This window comes from Archocentrus centrarchus, chromosome 11 (assembly GCF_007364275.1).
Source record: "Archocentrus centrarchus isolate MPI-CPG fArcCen1 chromosome 11, fArcCen1, whole genome shotgun sequence".
NCBI classification, from domain to species: Eukaryota; Metazoa; Chordata; class Actinopteri; order Cichliformes; family Cichlidae; genus Archocentrus; species Archocentrus centrarchus.
In genome coordinates, this window is record NC_044356.1 from 9,954,288 (window position 1) to 9,976,323 (window position 22,036).

Sequence of the window (22,036 nt, forward strand, 5' to 3'; positions counted from 1 at the left end):
CTCCAAATCTGTGGCCAGAGAGCGGAGGTCCAGATGTTTTAGGGATTTCAAGCATTAATCATTCTGTTAGCCTGAGCTACACTCCTGTGAGTCCATATTCACAAGGAAATTTTACAAGAACCTGAGTTCAAAAGTCTGAAGTACATTGCATCAGTTGCATCTTTAAATGCAGGACCCACTGCACCTGACGCTGGTGCAGTGGGTCCTGGGTTCCTCCGGGTGTACGACAGTGCCCGGCCTCATGCGGTGGAAGTATGCAGGAACTTCCTGGAGGATGAAGGAATTTTGTCCTGTCTCTCTCTCCCCTCAGCCCCAACCGGTCTCAGCAGATGACTGTCCCTCCCTGAGCCTGGTTCTGCTGGAGGTTTCTTCCTGTTTTTCTTTCCCACTGTCACCAAGCGCTTGGTCACAGGGGGTCATTTTGACTGTTGGGTTTTCTCTGTAATTATTCTAGGCGTCTTTACCTACAGTATAAAGCAACTACTGAATACCATTTTGAGCTGTTTTGTCACTTTGAATTCAGCCTCTGTAGGTTGATAATTTTTCATTTCCATCAAATGATGTGGCTTTCTTTCATTCCTAACACATTACCCAGCCCATACAGCATAAATACCCAGCATGATTTTCTTTTCCTATTGAGATCTGAGGCGTTCCTTTCATTTCCTTCAGCAGTGTATATCTTTCCTCTGTGGACAGCTTTAAAAACCACACTCACAGAAATGCCCTGAATCAAAGAAAAATTTATTGAAAATTAAAAGACGGGTAATTCAAAGCTCTTGAACAGTAAAAAAGATTTCAGCATCAGGCCGAACAAAACCAGTCCTGTTTGATACATGCAGTATGTACAGTCGAAAGTGGGACGAGAAGGGCGCGGCGAGATGTGCCAAACTAGTTCTGCTAGTTTAGGTCGACTTGGTTTAAAAATCACGTTTTGTTTTGTTTTTTTTTCCCCTACAAATGTTCAGAGTTCTCTTCAGTTTTCATGTTTTTTTCTTTTGTTTTTTTTAAAGACAGAAATAAAACTGCAGGATTACAATACATCTATACATGGATTACCTCATGTAACGACTACCGATTTTATTTGAATTAAAAATCTAGACAAACGTGGCCTCTTCCCTAAACCGATATGACAGCAGTGGAGAACGTTTACGTGTTTTCTGCGGGACTTGAACGCCAGTTCCCGCTTTAACAATTTAGACCCGTGTTAATGAAATGAAAACATCCACAAACCAATGAGAACAAACCGATGCGAACCACAGCTGTACGAAGAAGCTCAGGAAGTGACGAACGGTCCGGGGCGACCCGCCGCGTCTGTGAATCGTCGAGCTGTGCAGCCGCCCTCTGATTGGTCCCGCCGAGCGACGTGGGAATCAAACGTTTCGTGTATTTAAAAACAAAAAAACAAAAAACTGATTCATCAGATTTCTCCTTCACCTTCAAACACATCAGACGGACGTGTCGCCGTGTCATTTCCTAAGGCACAAACGCTTTTCTTTTTTTTTTTTGTGTTCGTGGAAGAAAATTAATCTCAATTAACCTTTTTGAATCTTTGCTGCTGTGGACACAAATTACACCTAAAAAAAAAAAAAAACCAAAACCCCAAAACATTAAAAAAACAAAACAAAAATAATCACAGTAACAGTTATGCTCTTCGCTTCACTTCTACAGCAAGAACTCACCGGACATGTTAACCGTTAAATGGAGAAAACAGAAAATTAGCCCCTTCGTCGCCACTCTAACAGGACATCTACATCTAGGTGACAGCGAGAGCTTTACTGCTTCATGCTCTGCGTGTCTCCGGCGTTCTTGGCTTCTTTGTGGTCGATCTCTAAGCCGTCATCGCCCAGCTCGCCCTCCTCTCCCCCCTGGTACATGTCGTGGGTCCACTTCGGGCTGCTGCCTCCCTTTCGGTACACGAAGCGTCCGCGGCGAGCGGGGAAGGATCCGCGGCCTCGCCCCCGGTTATCGATCCAGGTTTTCTCTCCGTCGCGATCATCATGCTGAAAAGGTTAAAGATAAACATTATTCATCCCCAAACATAAAACACAACCCTAAACATTAAAGAAGTCCAAGGCGTTTGCCTTTAAAGGAGATATGAAATACCTCCTGGTACAGTTAAAAAACTCGATGTGTTACAGTCTGCATCTGTTATAAAGGAGCTGAACAGATTCCAGGATTTCCTGTGAGTCAATTACGAGGTAAAAATGTCCAACAGGTGATTTTATCTGAGTGCTCATAGTGAAGATCAAATGGCATTACATTTTGTACATGTAATTTCGATCCTCGCTACACATCCACCAGTAAATCAATTAGTAGCCGCAGAGACTCACCAGGTAGTACTTCCTGCTCTTGGGGGTGTATTCAGGGTCCCACTCCTCCTCCGGCGGGCGCACCGGAGGATTCATGTTGGCAGGGTTTCCGTTGCTGTTATTGCCGGGATAATTTCCCCTGCTCCAACCTCTTCCTCTCACTCTGGGGAACTGAAAGCAAAACAACAGGTAGGATTCAAACGCGCAGTCAGGAGACAAACGTTTGCTCTCTAACAAGATGGAGGAAAAGATTATTAACTTTGTCCTGTGACAATGAGACAAAAACACAGATAAAAGGCCAAACTGATGGACTGCAGGCATTAGAGTTTAGTGATGAGGTGAGTTTCCACTGGCTGGCGCTACGTTACCTTTATAAAAACCAGGAAGTGCATGGAATATGTATGACTGTCATCATTTATCATCATTCACATTATGATCCTTAGCATTAGGAGGAAGGAACAGAGCAGAGAAGCGCAGTCTACTGTGACGTCATTAGGACAGAGAATTGCAAGATGAGATGTGAGCACTTCAGTGAAAGAACAACGAATGCAGCAGAGATGGGAACTTACAAATCCGCGGCCTCGGCCCCTCTCCGTGCTGTGGCCCTCATAATCTCGAGGGCCTCGATCCCCGGGGCCGCTGTAGTCCCGAGGAGGATAACGCGAGTGGCTGTAGCCCTCTTCAGAGTGCTCCATCCCCTCCCCCATGTACTCTTTGCCTCTGAACGATGGAGGGTAAGGGGAGGGGGAGGATGAGGAGGAAGAGGATGAAGGAGAGCGATCCCGCTTCTTCTTACCTTTCCTGTGAGATGGGAGAGAGGGGAGAAGGAAGTGTGTCATTAAAACTAAATATATGAATTACTGGATATATAATGTGAAGCTCTTTTAGTTTAGTGGCAGCTCTGAGAACAGGATTTATGTGTGCTGACATCCAAACGTGATACACAATGCATTTCTAAAAAGCACGCAGCACAGCTGTAACTCTAGAAGCTAAAACGAGGGGAGGATGAGATCATACATCATGAAGATAGATTCACACCTGCCTTGAGGTGACTGTTACAAATAGGTGACACATAAACTTAAATTCTACTGAAGTGAATCAAGGCCATAGTGAGCTGAGAGAAAGCTTTCCATCACCACCTCCAGTGAAAACACCGAATCTGGACGTACTTGGATTTCTTGTGGTGCTTCCCAGATTTCTCCGAGGACCTCTCTCTGCTCGGTCCCCGGGAGCCTCCTGGGCTCCTGCCTCCTTCACGCTTGTAGTCACGTTCCTTCCCAGCAAACTTCTTACGTCTTTCAATATCCAGGCGGAGGTCCATCACGTCGCCTTTGAACTTTTTACTTGGGTCCTGCAGAGATACGATTTTATTAGACAGTTAAAGCAGCCGTTCGCGGGGCTGATGGGAAATTTTTGAATGAATGCACAGATTACCATACTATCAAAAAATACTGAACATTATTAGCTAAAAACGTATCCTCAGTACACATGACGATGAACATATACAAACACTGTGATCCCTCTACAGTAATATGTTTCTTGACCAATAAACAGTAACTCACAAATGTAAAAATCTATGATAAAACATTTATATCTTACAGCTATTTGTGGAAGTATTTGTGGAAACCAGTGGCATGCATGTAGCTTATTTAAATAAACTGAATTTCACAGTTTTGTGGCTTGATTTTTTTTTTTTCTTTTCAGGAAAAATACTTACAGGGTAAAGGCACTGATAATCGTCCCTTGAGAGGCTTGGACACTGGATCTTAATTCACTTCCTTTAAGCCTTTGCTTGGGTTCGTACATACCCAATCAATAACCATATCTCATAGGCTGGGGGGGGCTTGCTTGGCACTTACAATACACAATTGGGCGCTTTTGATTTAGAAAAATGCATCCTTTGAAAGAAAAGCACAAAGCTGAACCACTGCTGCTTTGGATTGTCTCAGATTTTCTCATTCCACATACGTCAAATTTCAAAAAGGCTTGTCACCTTGTAGATTGCCTCTTCCATATCCTCAAACAGGTGAGAGTGCCTCTTAAAGGCACTGGGGGAAACATCGATTCTCCTAAGAGACGAGGAAAAAGCCTTGATGTTAAAAAGGTAAAAAGAAGACTTCAGAACAGAGCTTCCTGGATGACTCAATCACGAATGATCAGAAAGTTGTTGCTGGAGGGTACCTGTGGATTTCTGGGCTCTTCCTTGGCTTGATCATTTCTGCCTCTGCAGCTTTTCTTTGGTACATGGCAAACCGCTCACTTAGAGTCATGTCTGAGGAGTGGAAGTGCTGAGCTGCAAACAAACAACACAAAGGTATTATTCCAAACACACACACACACACGCCACACTAACTCTGCTAACTCACTAATATGCAAGCAATGAGTCGGAGGAGCTCGTCGGTTTGCCTGAACTTCGGCATGGACGAGATGCATCCAGCACGCTGTACCTTTGATGTAGTGCACAATAGAGACTATGTGCTGAGCGAACAGCTCAGAGGGGCTGCGACGGAGCTGCGCGGACTGAATGTGCTGGAAAATGGAGCGAAACTCCGGATCTTTCTTAGTGGTATTCATCAGCTCGCGGGGCAGGTGGCGATCCTTAGAGAGGGAGGAGCTGAGAGCACACAGGAAGTGAGGAACAAGGATTAATGCAAATGCAATATTGAACTGCACTGGGACAAATATATGATTATAGATTTCTTAATTATGCATCTTCCTGAATGGTGAGAGAACTGCATTATATGTTGTCTGTTTTTTGCCAGGCTCCAATTTCACAATAATTTTACCTGGACTTCAAATCTGATCAGATGATTACTGCATCATGGAATCTCAGATTTTTGTGCATGCTTATTTAACTTTGCAATAACCTTAATAAGCTTTTATTTGTTTTATATACGGAGCGTCAGCGTAATTATAGATCAAGGTTCGTCCTTAAGTATGCTGATAACTGAGTGGCTCAGTTCTTCTTCACTCTTTCCTCCAAATAAAAGGGGTTCAGACAAAAGAAATGTTTACTGATTTTCAGAGGAGACCCCGTCTCCCTGTATGATTAAATGTGATTCAGATGCCAAAGTGTAGCAATATTAATTAATAGTAATGATTTATCTCCAGGGCTGATATTAGCCATTTGCCAACCTTTCAGTATTTGCATTTATAACAGCCAGTAAAGAGACGGGAGAAACACCCTTCAACCACGTTATGAGTGTTGACAATGCATAGTTTGTCCACCAGGTGGCACTCTGCAACTTTCCTGTTAGCAGTTGGCAGCGCACTGTTTGGAACGCCACAAACAACAACCAGCCGATCCGAGTAAATAAACAACTATATATAACAAATGCTAGGGAAATCCTAACATTGTCCAGTTGAGATAAAATTACTGGTGCTTCCTTTACTGACTGACTGTCAGCAGCTGTATTGAAGGAGGCTCCTCTTGAGCGCACAGAGCATCATTTTGGAACTACCAGAAAGGTGTCTCATGTTTATTTGTGCTTTCACAATGATGGATATGGAAAAACAGCTATTTGAAAAGTTGGAGCTGTTTTAAAGTTTGACCTCATGCTGCACATACCTGGGTTCATCTAAAGAAGCAATTCTGAGCTCAAAATCTTCCTTTGATGCAAACAGACGCTGTGCAGGCGACTGCTCACGAGGAGGAAAAGCTCCGGGAAAGAGCGGCCGGTCTTTCTCTCTGGAAGTTGATGGAGGGGACAAACTCCTTCTGGGCTTCTCCTTTTCTTTCTTCTCCTTCTTCTTGGACTTCTCTTCTTTCTTGTGTTTGCGGCTTCGGTACAACTCCTCCTCCACGGGATCGATGGGTTCTGCCTCTTCAGCGTCTCCGCGGCTTTTCTCGACAGATGGATAGGATGTCGAAAAGCTTGACTCGTCCCCCCATTTCCCAAAAATGTCCCGAGCCGTAAGGGCGGGTTTTACCTCAGCATCCTCCTCAATGTCCCGCTCTTTCAGCCCGTGTGACTTGAGGAACTCTTCTTCTCCAGCTTCAAAGAAAGGCATAGCCTTGTCTTCTTTGGTGTCACCAAAGGACGAGATGTTGAACAGCTCTCCGGTTTTGCCACTTTTCTCTGGTTCCCTATCTACGCTGACCTGCTCCTTATCACGGCTGCTTTCTTTTTCAGCTGCCTGCTTTTTGCTTTTACTCTCTGCCAGGAACCTGAAACAGAGAATCAAGGTGAGCTTTAGCATCTGCACCACCAAGTGAACCAATAATACGCTTAATTTAATGATTTCAGACTGAGATGAATGATGCAAGAGGGAAAAACAAGACCACACAAATGCAACATGTTCTAACAAGCTGAAAGTGAAAAGTACAATACACACCGGGGATGGGCACGCTTAGAACCAGACTGTAAATGCTGCTTACATAAGACTGTTTATTGAATTTTTAGGCATTTTCCTGTTATCCAATGTCTAACCTTTTCTCCTCCACTTGCTTAATGTTTTCCTTTTCATTTCTGTTAAATTTATGGATCAAAAATAATTACAAACTAACTCAAATCCTGTAATAACACATAACAGACATACGAACCTGAATATGTGTAAAATATGTAATTTAGCTTGTGTTAAGACATGAATTCTATTACTGCCCAACTTTAAAGAGGACCTACTTTTCTATTCCTTATTTGTGTCATTTATTGTTATGTTAATGGTCAACGCTCATATTGAAAATCGCCAAAGTTTAAGATCATGGAGGTCAGAATATGAAACGGTAATTCCCAGGAGTCATCTTAGGAACTGAAGCTCCACCCACCAGCTGATCAAACCTTCTGTTTGTGAGAAGCAGCCAATCAAGAGAAAGCTGGCTTGAAGGCAGAGGAGCTAAAACGGCTTCTTTCAAACAGAGGATGAATTAAGGGACTGCACCAAGTCCCGTGAACCACGCAAAGCTGCTCGAGTGGAGTCCAAGAATAAAAAGCTGGAAATAAGCACAATAGGTCCACTTTAACAGTTACGTTTGTACCACCCCCTTCAGAGCTCTATAATTACAGACTTTCATGACTTCAGATTCAAATACCCATCATCAAACCTTGATTTTTCTGAATAAAGCTGGCCTACAGGGGCTTGTTTTAAACAGCAGATGACCTGACGAGCTGCACCGAGGCCCATAATTAGATAAATTAGGGATTATTTTTGGATGGCTTCACCCACTGGTTTGTGAAGTGGTGGATCTGACTGAAAACACACGCACACTGGCTAATTACTGGGACTTCTTTCTGACTCAAAGTCTTTTGCAACCAGAGAAGTTGTTCTCTGCTGGCCATTAAAAAAAAAAGCAGGTTTGAGGCACTTCCACGTTGACCAGAAGCTAAGTCCATCTTTTCTACCATCTACAGTTTGAACTGTGACTCATGTAAAACCCACTCTAGTAGTGGCCACTAATTTCTATCCCCTGCTAATGTTTTTTTTTTAATTAAAGCTAGACTGTCTTTCATTTCTCTCAGGAAACTGATCGCAGATAAACCTGGAAGCACCACAAATTTTTGCATTTGCAGACTTACTGCCAATTCAAATTTCCTATCCTGATGATTTGACTTAATAAAACAACCTTATTTAAAAAAAAAAAAAAAAAAAAAAAAAAAAAAAGCCCATCCCTAATGCAAACAGTACAGACCAGGACTCACATTTCCATGGTTACATACTCACGTCACCACCATCGTCTTAAGTAAGTGGGCTTTCATACAACTTCCTCTCAGAAAACAGCCGGCTACATTTTCAATGCACTTATAATCAGGAGTCTTATGTTTCATTCCATTTTAACCTGTATTCTTCCAAGGATCTTTGAAAAAAGCTAAACATGTTTGAAAGACAAATAACGTTCATGATTTGTTAGGAAAAGTAAAAACAGAAAAACAATATAATTACATTTCAATATCTAGAATTAAGTACTGGACATACTTTTTGAAGGCAGCAGAGATCGCAGTCTTATCTGCAGGTTTGACGTCTTCCTTTGAGAAGAACCCAAAGCCGCTGAACGAGGCCGTTTGTCCGGACTTTGTGGGGCTCTTTGCCGGAGGGGACGCACTGCCGATGGATTTCCACATAGAGCCACCACTCACGGGCACTTTGATTTCAAGACCAGAAGGAGGATCCTCTTTCTTAGTCTCTGGGCTGATTGGTTTGGGGCTTGCTTCGTAGTCGATCCATTTGCCTCCAGACGCCTTTTCGATGGTGCTGCCGTCTGGTTCCGGAGTGGATTTCTTGACCTGACTTTCAGCCGGCTTGTCTCTGGCATCCTTGGGGCCAGACTTGCCCTTGCTGCTGCGACGTCGTGGGGACGAGGAGCGGGAGCCAGAGGTGACGCTGGAGCGCCTGGAGCGGCGGGACCTTCCAGAAGATGAACGATCAGAGTAGCGGGAGCGGCTCCGGCTGCCCGAGCGCTTCCTGGGTGTACGAGAGCGTGAGCGGCCCCTCCTCGGGCTGTGAGAGTGGTGGTCCTGGTCGTGATGCCGATCATGCCAGCCACCACCTCCTCCACCACCTCCACCACCCTGCCAATTACCCTTATAGCCATAACCTCCTCCACCTCTGTTTTGGTAATGGCCCCGTTGGTAATAGCCTCGGCCTCTACCTCGGTAGTGGTACGGCCGCCGGTAGCCTCTGTTGTAGCCTCTGAAGCCACCTCTGTTGTTCTGATAGTCCCGAGAAGGATAGTTCCTGTAGGACGGAGAATGCGAACGAGAGCGGGACCGAGACCTAGAACTGAACAAGAGAGAAAAGAGACGAGAAGAAAAATTAGAACGTGAAGCCTGTGAAGAGGCTGCTCATAATGTCCAAAACAAGCCAGTACAGGTAATTCACACAAGAAACACCAAATGGAAGCATTAGTGTCCACTTGTTGCCTCCTTAGCAAAGATCACACACATCAACCTGAGTTACTGCTGGGAATATTTATCACTTTGATATTGGTATGTTACTGTCACTATTTTATTATCATTTATCACCAATTATGTTAGTCACACACACTGGATTAATGGTCACTGTATGCTTTAGATCAGTAGAATAAAACTGAGGCCTGCTGTATTCACTCACTCAGATGCTCAAGGCCTCACTCTTAGTTCCTGCTAAAACCACTCATCTATATTTAGAAGCTTCACTTTTAACATAACACTGTATCTCCTTTTTTGTTACAGTTCAAGCTGCTTGGCACAGTGTGCCCTTGAAATTCGGGTTTGAAGACCCACCTGCATTTGTGTAATGGGAATAAAGCGTGGGAATAAATTCTGTATACTTAGATAAAACCGCCCTAAGGAGTTTTTCATAGTGGAAGTTTTAGAAAGCTATCAGTGGGAGTGTTTTTGGGGAGGTAGTTTCGGCTGGGAGAAGTCCTTCATTTTGACAGCTGTTAGATCTGCTGTAAATTATGAGAAGCCCCGGTGAACTGTGTTTCTGAGCCTGCGCAGAAGAGGGAAACTAGTGGAGCCCAAAGGTGACTGATCTGTTTCTGGTTTTAGGGGGACAACACTTCATGTAAATTAGGAGGGGTCAAAGGCACGTGGGCACTTACCATCTTTAAGGGTATAAAATAAGGTGCTTTATCTTTGTCTGGCACTCTACTTTTTTACATTCACTTACTTTTGCTCTTCCCTGTCCTGTTCTTTTCCTGTTTCTGCATCTTTCTCTGTCTCTTTGTTTATCTCTTCTCTTCATCTGTGTGTGTGTGTGTGTGTGTGTGTGTGTGTGTGTGTGTGTGTGTGTGTATTCTAGTCTTAACTATGTTACTGTCTGTGTTTTGGTTTTTGTCTGTGTTTTGTGTAACTAATATGTCTAATAAACAGTCTGCACTGGAACCTGCTGATCCCAGTGATTTTTTTTGGAAACTTTGGTTTTAACTGATTTTGAATTTTGGGCCAAAAGGAACACGGAGACCCCTAAAAATATTCCCGACATTACTCCACCTGTGGATACAAGATTTAGTTGGAAACGGTGCAGCACTGGTCATCTGTGGGTGCTGCAAGCAACTTTGGAAACCTATAACTATATGTTGTTGCTATTTCCAGTTTCCTGCATATAAAAACATTCGGCACTCAAAGAGATTTTGGTCTTTCACCAAAGCAAAATCAAGAGGACTGAGACAGGACAGCTGACCAATCATGGACTCAGCCCCTGTTACTCTGGGGCTGAGTCAAAAATATGTGTGGGGGGGGGGGGGGGGCTTCTTTTGTTAATGTGCATGTTATTACTGGGACTTTTGCTTAGCTTGTGCTAAGCAAGCAAGAGGAGACAAAAATCATAACATACCAGTGCCATCAAAATCAGCATCGAGCCAAATATATCACTCGCAGCCTCCCCCGCCTCGTCGGGTCCAAGTATCAGGAGATTTGTATATTTAAGATGTTTTTAATAGATAAGCTACATCTGTTAAAACAGCTCAGGTATGTAATTAACTCCCTGTTATCATTAACCATTATACTCACATATAAAAATAGCCTGGAAGAGGTGGTACAAATAAAGCACTTTAAAAACAAAACCTAGCGAAATGTTCTGATGAAACGTTTATCTTCAATTTCTCAGTTGATATCTACCCACCCAGCTGCACTAATTAGTGCAGATTAAATCATTCATTAAAATTAACTTAATATTCTGGGCTGCTTGGGAGACAATTTTTACGCTCTAATGTCTAATTTTTAAAATATTTGATTATATAATTGAACTTGATTATACACTGACAGCCAATTAACGTGCATATTAAATGTATATGCATGTATATGTATAAGAGTTTACTTGTGGTGAAGTGAAACAATATTAAAAACATTGAAAACTGTCCATCTGAGCCACTGTTTGTGCTTTTCATGCTTTTCTACCTACACGCAGCATCATGGCCATCAACGTATGCTCAGTTGGTTTATTGCAGGACTGACTCAAGTGCACATCTGTAGCCTCTAGTTTGACAATTTCCCACAATCCCTCACTCTGCATTAGCGTTGCACAAACATTCACCAGCATGAGGTAATAGTTAGGGAATGGTGTCTCCAAAGCTGAGAATCAACCTTTAGGCTCTATTTCTCCTACTGTTAAGGTGGAAGCAAACTTCATAATGAATAAATTCAATATATTTTGTTTGGACTGTTGTTTGAACAAATTAAGCAACAATCATCACACAATTTACAGCCAAAACAACCAATAAATCCAAAAAATAAAATATAAAGACTGTGAAAGTTAAATGTTTTACATTACACTGATTTATAATGCAGGAGAAACACTTCAGTCGCCTGACCAGCAGATGGAGCCCAAATCAAGTACAGGTCTTTTTACTCGGGTATCCTTTGAGACTCAAATATCAGATTAAACTCCTCTTCACCTTCTAGTGGATTTCTGAGGGTCCTTAGTGGTCCACAGACCATAATTTGGCAAAGTCGTAATCACAATCACAATCCAAAAGTTCAGTTACATCCACACTGAGCTGACAGCGCTCAGTGTGGAAGGAGCAGCAGGTTACTCACATGTAAACTAAAACATACATTACAGATCACAGTGATTACAAGAGTCCAGTTTCAATAAACGGCTTCATTAACAACAAAATGATTTAAGTAGCTTAACCTACATATTCAAGATAAAAATCAAAGTATAACTGTTACTCATGCAACATAGATGATCTCATTGAAAAGTAAAAATATCAGCTTTTCTGCTTACCCCTTGCACCTTTTCATTGAAACAGAGTTGTTGTAGACTTTGCTGCATCATACACAAGAGGGGAAAAAAAAACACTTGTTCCCACAAGCGGACCTTAATGAATGTGTTGGAAAAAGGAGAAGACCCAAAGGGAGGTGGCATCAGAATGGGAGGGAGATAACACAAAGGCCAAGAGTGCTTACCCTTATCTTCCATTTCCTGCTTTGGCAAATCATCAACATTCAGTGTAGCAAGACACAAAAACCGAACAAAAACAAACAAACAAACCAACAACTGTCTGTGAAAGTGTTTATTACCCCTGAGCGTCGAACATTAGCAGACTGGGAAAAGAAAAGCACGTCTGCGGGTTTCTGCAGAGTTCAGGAGAGCTGATGCAAACTACTTGAAAAACAAATAATGCAAATCAAAGCCAAACAAACCTATGATGAGCTGAACCAACATAGAACAAATTGATAAAAATACAAACGTTCTGCACACATAAACACAGCTGCAAAACATTTGTATGTGATGATTAATACAAGAAGAAATCATCTTCACAGAAACCACTCAGCTCTTTGCACGAGTGCTTCACTTAAAGACGAGGTGAATCAGATAGTGAGTGAAACACGAGCCGACCATTTCCTTGTTACTTAGTACTCCGTAAACACCAAAGCCACAAAGACCTTTGTACACAAACACGCTCCACTTGCACTCATTTTTAACTCGCAGGACACATTCCCTACACGGTGAACTCCAAAATCCCTGACAGCAACTGTCACTTGGATTATATCCCATATTCTCCACTGCCAAAACAAACAAGGTGTAGTTTGTCAAACTAGGCATGATTACTGGAAATGGATGTTGACCTCCTTCAGAAAAGCACAGACACTGCCCTCGACGCCTCCTACAGATTAATGAAGTCTCCTCTTACACATTGTTGTTAATTATGTTTAACCTCAAAAGAAAACCCGACCTCTTTGACAAATGCTGGTCTGATTTTAGGTGCTTCATACCAAGTAACAATCTGACACATTTGTTACACACAAGTGTGAATTTTTGTGTGGACAGGCATTGTTAAAGTCTCATGGGTTAATATTACCCCACTTAGCGCTTATTTTCTTTCGCCTTTGAAATGATCAACTTCAGCGTGGGAGCCGGTGTGGAAGGGCCTGTCTTATTTTATGTTTTAATTCTCTTACATAAACTTCCTATTTTAAAATAATACTATACTATTATTTATGTCTATGACCTCCTGACCTGCCTGCACTAATGCTATGGTCTTTATATTATTTTTGTCTAAATTCTCACTGATGACAGAATATATGCATCACCTAATGTGTAAATTTTGAGTCATATCAGTGCTAATATTTGACACAACCGGCACATATCGGAACAACTCCACACTCTCGAATCTCGAATATTTATTTCAACACAACCTAAGAGGTCAGAGTATGTATAACTAATCCCCATGACCCAAAAGTTTAAGCAAGCATTTACCTGTAACGACGTTTTCTGGATCTTGAGCGGCTTCTAGAGTGAGACCTGGAGTAGGACCTGGATCTGGACCTAGACCTGGATCTGGAGCGGGACCGAGCCGGAGAATTTGGAGGCTTTGACATCTTAGATTTCAGGCCAGTAAGAATATTCCTTTCCTTAAAAACAAGAAAAAGATCTTTTCAATGGTTTGCTTGAGCACAGAATGCACTTTTTAGACACTTGCTAAGCAAATGAAATGGGTACCAAAGGTTACAATGGTGAGCAAACATCAAATGAAACACATTTATCAGGACTGTGCAGCTACACACTTCAAGACCTGCTGACAGACAGACACTCAACAACGTACGTGACACCTTTATGCCCGTCATCAAGACCCTACAGCTCCATGTGACCTTGAACTGTCAGGAAAATAAATCAGAACCAATGCAGTGATAACAAACCAAGGCCAATGTGCCGGCTCAGAGGTCGCAGCAGACAGCTGGATCAGGGTGAAAACATGCGCACAAGAGCCAGCAGCAATACGAGACAGGAGGAGCGGAGCTTCTGTGCACAAAAGATATTCAGGCTGTTGCTAAAGAGGAGCAAAAGCTGGCTCGACATCAGACATACTGATGCTACCAAAGACAGCAACAAGACACAAACAACGGGGTCCGACTCAGAGAGATTCTCACCCTTAAAAATATATCAAGCAAATCCAGTGAGAAATACAAAGTCAGCTTTGTGGGGAACTTTGCTTCGGAAAGAAGACCACGTGTCATGAGATCCTAATTTCTGAGCATTTACATGAAAGCCACATGATCGGAAATAAACAATTAACTCTTGCCATTTATTTTCAGTACAAAGCTCTCATTTTTTCCTTATCATAAATCAAGCACGACTTTCCTTCACAGCAGCACACTTTGACCTCTCCCTTAAAACCCTAAACTGACCAGCTGATCCCATAGCTGTCACAATGACACCACCAAAGTTTTTCATGCTTCTGAATTTAATAAGTAGCTGTTGCCTTTAAGAAAGCTCCCCCAACGCTGGATATTCACAACAGTTAAAGAGCAGCAGTGAAGCACACAGACGTGGCCTCCTGTTAAATAACCTTAACTCCCAAAATAACCAATTAATCAACACTGACAGAAACCTCAGAGGAGGTGAAGGATTAAAGGATGCAGCTGGCATTTTATCACAACACTGGAGGACAAGATGAGATTTTCTTTATCTACAGCAGCAATTCCCAAACTTAGGAATGCTGTGGCCCAATTTGCCCATGCAAAATAAACTTTTATCACAACTCGGTTTCATTTTGATTTTCTGATGGTTTCCTAGATTCGTTTTTTTTTCTGTTTATGGCTCTTTTTCCCAGCTGATAGCCACCATTTCATTTCATCCATTTTCCCACCAACGAGCAGGGTTATTATTCCATCCATCCATTCTCTTCCGCTTATCACTAAATACAACTAAATTGAAAATTAAAACTAAGTTAACTGGAATTTTTATAAATGGTAATGGACTAGTTCTTATATAGCGCTTTTCTACTCAGTCTGAGCACTCAAAGCGCTTATACAACACGTTTTACATTTACCCATGCACACCCATTCATACAAGCACTTCCATGATTAATTAAGCTAAGTGCTTTTAATTATCTAAAATTCAACTTGGGGTTAAGTATCTTGCCCAAGGATACATTGGCATGTAGCCTGGAGTAGCCAGGAATCGAACCGCTGACCTTCCGATCAGATCTACCTACTGAGCTACAGCCACCCCATTATAAAAACTAGACTGTAGAGGAAAGAAAAAAAGCAAGAACTTAATATTGTGTGCTCAACTTAGAGCATTTCTTTTTTTAAATGCAAACATTTAATGAGCAACTTAATTAAAATATTTATTTTTATGTAAACCACCTCTCTCAGCCCACACTTTGTGAATCACTGAGCTACAGACCAGTTTCTGACAAAGGAAACGTATTTTTACCCTCCATCCACTTTAAACGATGCTGCCTGTGAGCAGGGATGTTTCAGGTCGTTTAGAAAGCAGCAGTCCCGGAGTGGGCGGGGCTGCTTTAGTGCAGTAAAGCGAAGAGGACTCTTTTTACAGCAGCAGGAACTAAGCAGGATGTTAAAGATGCAGCATCCTGGGTGATAATGACGTCAAACTGTTGCCTCTGAAGTCTGAAGCCTTTGAGATCTCATTTTGAGACAGCAGTGAAATGAAGATTTTGGGGGGGCTTTAACTCAGTGTTGCTGTTTGAAGAGACAACAGTTGCTACCTGCCAAACAATGGTTTTTCATACAGGTTTTCTCCCGGAGGCTACTTGAGACTTTTTTGCAAAAGGCCCTCATTTGCTTTTTTTTCCAAACCTCAAACTCTGAATGCTCAATAGGTGACGTTCCTTCAAAACCACCCAGACCTGTTCCTCTCCGGAACCCTCCGAAGGGTTCCTTCAGGTCGCTGTTAGCGTTTCCACTGAGACAAAGAAACAAACGTGTGGGGCTTCACAAAAAACCAGTGACCAGTTTGAAGGCCGTCTGTCTCGGTCTCTTTTTTTTCTGTCTGAGGGACAAACAGCAGATGGAACAAAGCCTGCTTTTCAGTTACAAGCAGCAATTTCCTGCAGGGTTGTGAGGAGGATCCAGCGAGTTTATTAGTGCTTTAGAAAGTAACCGTAAAACGACCAGAAAGCACAGTTTTATTTCTCAGATTCACCACTGCTTTCCCTCTTCATTCACTTTAAAGCTTACTCTGTCCTTAACTGTCTGACATGATCTCTGACCTAATCAGTGACAATAATAAGCCCGATCCAAAAAAAAAAAAAAGACTTCACTGAGTCATTTCTGACTTTTATTTTTCATCTCATTTCCATTTGTACTGTAGAGCTTAATGTGACTGCACTTGGAGTTACAGTAAGTAAAATTTTCACGCGAGATGTCAGCAGATTGCAGCCAGCTGAGTTCAGTTTTTTTTACCCTTCCCAATTCAAGTACATAATCATAGCTATGGTGGCTGCTGTAGGACAAACATGTCCTACACAGCCAGCCAGCGTGTTTCTACTACTGTTTGTGTACACGCTATATTTTAACATATTTGAACTAATATGGTCAATTAAATATTTTGTGGTATTTTATGTTTTTACCCCCAAAATCTCATTAACAATAAAAAGAACTCTGGCCACCCGCATCTGTTGATAGCAAAGTGGCTCCGGACCTGATCGGCCCCGGAGTTTTTCCCTGTCGTGTGCGCTGTCAGTGCACTACCTCAGCTGTCAATGCCAGGTGAGAAGCATCCACCTTTATTTACTTTGGAAGAGGCTGTAAAACTTTGTCAAAGGAGTCCAAAAAGGGTCTATGAGTCAGTGAGATGTGAGATGTTGAAGATATCCTGATCTTTTCTTTTGGTAAGCGCTGCTGTTTTTGTCACTGTTAGCCTCTGTTAGTGAATGTTTTTGAAGTGAATGTAACATTGTTGGACTCTGAGGGCTTAATGAGTAAAACTCTTATACGATTTGAGAATGTAATGAGAGGGAAAGTGAGATTTTTAGGATACTCATGTCTGGCACAATGTTACCTTGTAACGAGCTGCTGTTATTTAGCAGGCTTGTTAGCCCAGAGCTGGGAGGGTTGCATGTCTAACAATGCTGACAATAAGTAACCGCTACAATATTGCAGGGTTCTAGCCAGAGGTTGATCACCCAGCACTGTGCCAGGCTGTGGTATTGTTGCGCTGGGCTGAACATTTTGCAAATTCACCATCAGAACTGTTTGCCATCACCACAATTAGCGAGCGGGTGCAGCTATTAGCACTAGTGAGCAGTTGTCCGGTACCCAGCCCCAGCGTTTTTCCTTCCCACATGACAACAGGCTCAATATAGGAAAAAAAGCATTCATGACATTCATCTAATTTATTTGCACTGGTCTTATTTCTGCTACACAGCACAGCACAAAGCTGTAATTTAAGGCTGCACAAACATAATAATGCTGTTAGTGTAGGAGGCGGTAAATGCCTCCAAACTGCTGCTGTTAGCAACCAATGTCCTGCTGCTGGTGTGCAGTAAACACACAACTGACATTAAAAGATCAGCAGATTGTCATTTATGTCCGATCTAGCTTTTTCCAAGTCAGGATCGGGTCAATATCCAATCCATTCTGTTTTCCAGGCCGCTCAGAAGGATCTAACCAGTAGCAGGTATTTCTTTGTCCCCCGAACAAACCTCTGAAGGAAATCCCACAGGGGAGGTTCCCACGGTGTGTACAAAGATGAAGATTCAGGCCAGCCAAAAACTGCCTGCAGTGAAAAATCAGCCTAATACCACGGAAAGAAAACAACCTCCGTTCACACATTGCTTCCTTCATAGTCCTCTGGTAAGGGGCGAGCCTCTCATTAACAGCATTTTGTGCAAAGGTAAGCTTATAAAATCTATGATTTTGTATTCACAGCAGCATCACCCTGATTCTGTTCTGCTCAGGGAGGCAAAAGAAAAGCCATGCAGACTTCATGTATGTCCTGAATGATAATTACAGCAAGGTGACTCTCACCATGTTACCTACTGTATGCTACCAAAACCTCACTCTCACACTGACACAGGCAAAAAAAAAAAAAAAAAAAAAAAAAAAAAAAAAAGGAAGTGAAAACTCGCATGAATAATTTCAGCTCCACTGTACACTGTCGCTCAAACCGTTCTGCATGCCCCGACTCAACTATCAGATAATGTGCAATAAATAATGCAAAAGCGGTTTTGGGTTACTCTGAAAAGCAAAAGGGCTGTTTGAGGGGTGATAAACACGATAAAGAATGAGACACGCTGAAGTTACGAGGGGAAAACATCTATGGGTGAAATCCCCAAACTGGAAAGACCAGAATATCAGATCAAGTTTAATTTAGGAGTTTTCAAAATGGCGTCTTTACTCTCAAGTATTTCAGTGCTGAGCTCAAATACAGCAGCTGCTGAAGAATTACTCTATACAGGAAATGCCTGTATATATTAAAGATTCATTAAACAATGAACCAGTGGTGCTGCATGCTTATTCTGACTGGGACGTCTACATGACAATATAAAAAAAATGCACAGACTGTATATAAAATATGTACGCAGTCACCATGACATCGCTCATTGGTTAGTGAAGTCCTATTATGAAGCCTCGCGTGTTTTCCCTATCACCATTTTCCTGTTGGAAACCTGAGAGGTGAACCACAAAGTGAGATTAACCTATGCTGAACACAACCTGGTTGGGAGCAGGTTATGGTGCGAGTTTTGATTCAGAATCAGCTTCAAGGGCCTTTTATTTACAGCATGTTTTAAGTGCACTACAGATTCTCTGCTGGGCTGGGCTGTTAAGCCAAACCACTGAATGAAGCGCTGGATTGTCCCGGGAATGTGCGTGCATTAATTTGGTGATGCAGAAAATGTATAAAAGTTATTGTCCTTAATTCTAATCTGCTGCCAAGTCTCTTTCACACTGCTGCAGCTGCTATAACCCAGCACACACACACCGAGAATACCTGTTCAACCTATAAAATTAATTTCACCTTGATCGGATGATTCACTAAAGCAATTTTCACATCTCCTTTATTAGGCTGTGGGACAGCAACATTTCATGTTTAAATGTATCCAGTTTAAAGTTTCTAATGTGCAGCCGCACCTTAGAAAGCAATGAAATGATTAACCTTAATTAAAATGTTTATTTTACCACTATGTGCAATAAAACCCAAGATTAACAATTTTCTGCAGTATTAATCTCATCTTATTTGCAACAGTGTTGCATTTTACTGTTATATTTTTTTATAGATTTTTAAAATCACCATTTTATCATCATCTAATAACATCTCTGATTGGAGTAGGATGCACTCATAGAGATCACTTTATATGGAAAAAGAGTCACATGACCCACATGTGAGCACCCACAGAGACTGAAACAGAAAGCCTGTTATCTCCAGCTGGGGGTTTTAGGTTTTCTTGCGCTAGCTAATGCAAAGAAAGCCTGGCTTTGGTGAACACCAAAATGATTTGTGAATGAAAGGTCATTAGTGAATGAGTAGACCCTGTATAATACTATTTTCTGCCTCTAATAATAATTTACAGAAAGAACTTTTATTCAATAAGACTTTAAACAAGGGATGTGTGCGTGACAAGGCAACACAAGAAACAGTAGTCAGTAAAATGACTAATCTTATTTTATTAATGCACAAAAAGCAGTTACCTGATGGTTCATATATATGATGATGCCACACACGGCTAAGTGAAGCTGAACCCCCAACAGACAGTTGTTCCCATCTCTCTCTTTGGCAGGAAGTTATAACGAGCAAGGTGGTATCATGATAAAGAAAATGAGCCTGTGTGTGTAACAACACAACCAAAGTGATCTATAACCACCATCTGCACAGATATTAACCTAACTTAACCACACTTCTGCAGCATTTAAAACACGATTACTGAAGAATGTGGTTATGGGTTTCATATTGCTCCTAAATGCACATGTAATACTTGCATACCCCATGTGTAACCTTGTACTCAGTTTTAAATGTTTTATGTGTGTTTTCTTTACTTTTAGGCTGTAATTGTTAACACACTCGCCTTACACATGAAAGATCCGGTTCGAGACCTTGAAGAAGCCCCAAAGTCAACCTCAGGGGGATCATAAGTTAGTAGTGTATTCCTAGAGCTGTACCCAAGCCTGGATAAATGGAAGGGCATCTGGTATAAACATTGTGTCAAATGAAACATGCAGAAAGACTAGTCAACTAGTTACATGCAAGGCTATGCAATGAGGTAAAGTGACCCAAATTTATTGGTCATTTTGGAAATGCCACATTTGACGCAGGTTAAAATATTTCAGCTTTGGTGAAAAATCTGTTTGCTGCATCGTGAAAACCCACCATCAAGGATTCACCAGAGATCGCTGACAATCAGAAGCAGAGAACAAGCTTACTGGCACCATTTGAGGGCAGCTGGAGTGGCTCAACTTTGCTTAACTTTCACAGGACTTCACGGTAAGGCCTGATGTAAACTTCTGTGTCTGGTCTTTGCGAGGCCTACATACGTAACCAGAAATCTTCTCTGAACCCTACACGATAATCACAATCCTTGCGAGCTGCGTCGACCCGATGTGCAGTTACTTTTCGAGAGGTGCACGTCAGGTTACGTTGTAAGTTATCACGCAGAGGGCATTTCCTGTTACGTACTTAGACCCACACAAAAACCCAATGCAGAAGCATAATTCAGGCCTAAGTCCTGAATAAGTGGACTCCTCCTCGCCTCATTGGCTGTTGGGGATGAGTATTCGTGGGCTTCCACGTTGACTGGATTTGTGTGAGTAAAGCAACCTGGTAAGAACGCATTATAAGACATTTAAGCATCACCTATGTCTATTTTATGCAGTCTGTGTTCAACTGCCTTCACAAGGTGTTTGTGTCAAATTACCAGGGTTTTACCTGCATGTAACAAATTTAGGTCCTTTCACCATAGGATAAACACCAGGACTCTTTTTTTTATGAGTAGCAGTAATTTACTTATACATAAGCACTTATTTTCTGTTTATTAAATGGTTCAGACTACTTAATCAAATACAGAGCCTCTATTTTTTTAAAAATGACCTTATCAAACATTATCCATACTCCATACAAAGCCAAATTTTATCTTGTCCTTTAACACATATCCCTTTTATAAAAGGTCAGAATGAATAGCAACAATTAACAAACATGTTTAACCCTAATGTTGATTGTTTTATGTTGTTAAATCACTAATTTTGTTAACCATTACCTTTGAGGACTGTGCCGAAGAAGACTACATAGGATTAGGAGTATCACTGAGTTAAAAAATAAATATATATCCTTACAAAATAACATTAAAAAAAAAAAACATGTTAATGGTTAGTTTGCTTTCATGTGCAACCCAACACCGAAGTCCAATAAAACTAACAGACTGAAGCTATCGATACTGCTCCTGCAGGTACCAACGTTACTGAGCATTTCTCGCCATTTAACACCACCTATCAGTGCAGCAACAAAATCAAAACTGCTTACCCTTTTCCCGTTTCTACACGAATGCAGGAGGTGCGTTTTTTTTTAAGAATAAAACTGCAGAAGTAGCCCGAGCTCTGAGGCCAGGCTGGCTGGTCGTCGGGTCCCTCCTTCCTGGTTTAGTGCGCTGACCGAGTGTTAGCCGCCTAGCCTGCTAGCAGCAGCAGCACCGAAACCAACTTAGCGAACAAAACAGACGCACTGCGCCTTTACGAGAGGCCAGGCGCTCAGGCTATACGCTCATACTACATAACATGTTCACCTGGGGATGCCTCTATGTCTGTGTTCACTCTGCTAAATACTGCGCTTTTTTAAGATTCACGGGGTAACTAACGACCGAGCTCACGCTAACTAGCGTTAACGCTGAGTCCAGATCACGCGAGATTTTGTGTGACGCGGCATAAACGTAGAGAAACCCGTAATATATTAAATATTTATTAAAATTATATATATATATATATATATATATATATATATATATATATATATATATATATATATATATATATATATATATATATATATATATATATATATACATTAAATATTTATTAAAATGTTTTATGTACATATATATAAATTCTACATAAAATAAATACCGACAC

General features: G+C 41.6%; 1 protein-coding gene across 4 annotated transcripts; it reads right to left on the reverse strand.

Moving 5' to 3' along the window:
- Window positions 1-723: 723 nt before the first annotated feature.
- thrap3b (thyroid hormone receptor associated protein 3b) lies at window positions 724-21,795 on the reverse strand. Of its 4 annotated transcripts, none has more exons than XM_030740907.1 (11): window positions 21,435-21,795; window positions 13,431-13,585; window positions 8,220-9,023; window positions 5,878-6,477; window positions 4,757-4,923; window positions 4,491-4,602; window positions 4,303-4,378; window positions 3,479-3,660; window positions 2,879-3,110; window positions 2,331-2,480; window positions 724-2,000 (listed from the first exon to the last, which is right to left on the reverse strand). In XM_030740907.1, the coding sequence occupies exons 2-11, from the start codon at window positions 13,550-13,552 to the stop codon at window positions 1,773-1,775; spliced, it is 2,673 nt and encodes an 890-aa protein (XP_030596767.1). In that variant the 5' UTR covers window positions 13,553-13,585; window positions 21,435-21,795; the 3' UTR covers window positions 724-1,772. The 4 variants fall into 4 exon arrangements, with proteins under 4 accessions (XP_030596767.1, XP_030596768.1, XP_030596769.1 ...); XM_030740908.1 differs by lacking the exon at window positions 21,435-21,795 and adding an exon at window positions 13,674-13,763; XM_030740909.1 differs by lacking the exon at window positions 21,435-21,795 and adding an exon at window positions 13,739-13,758.
- Window positions 21,796-22,036: the final 241 nt, after the last annotated feature.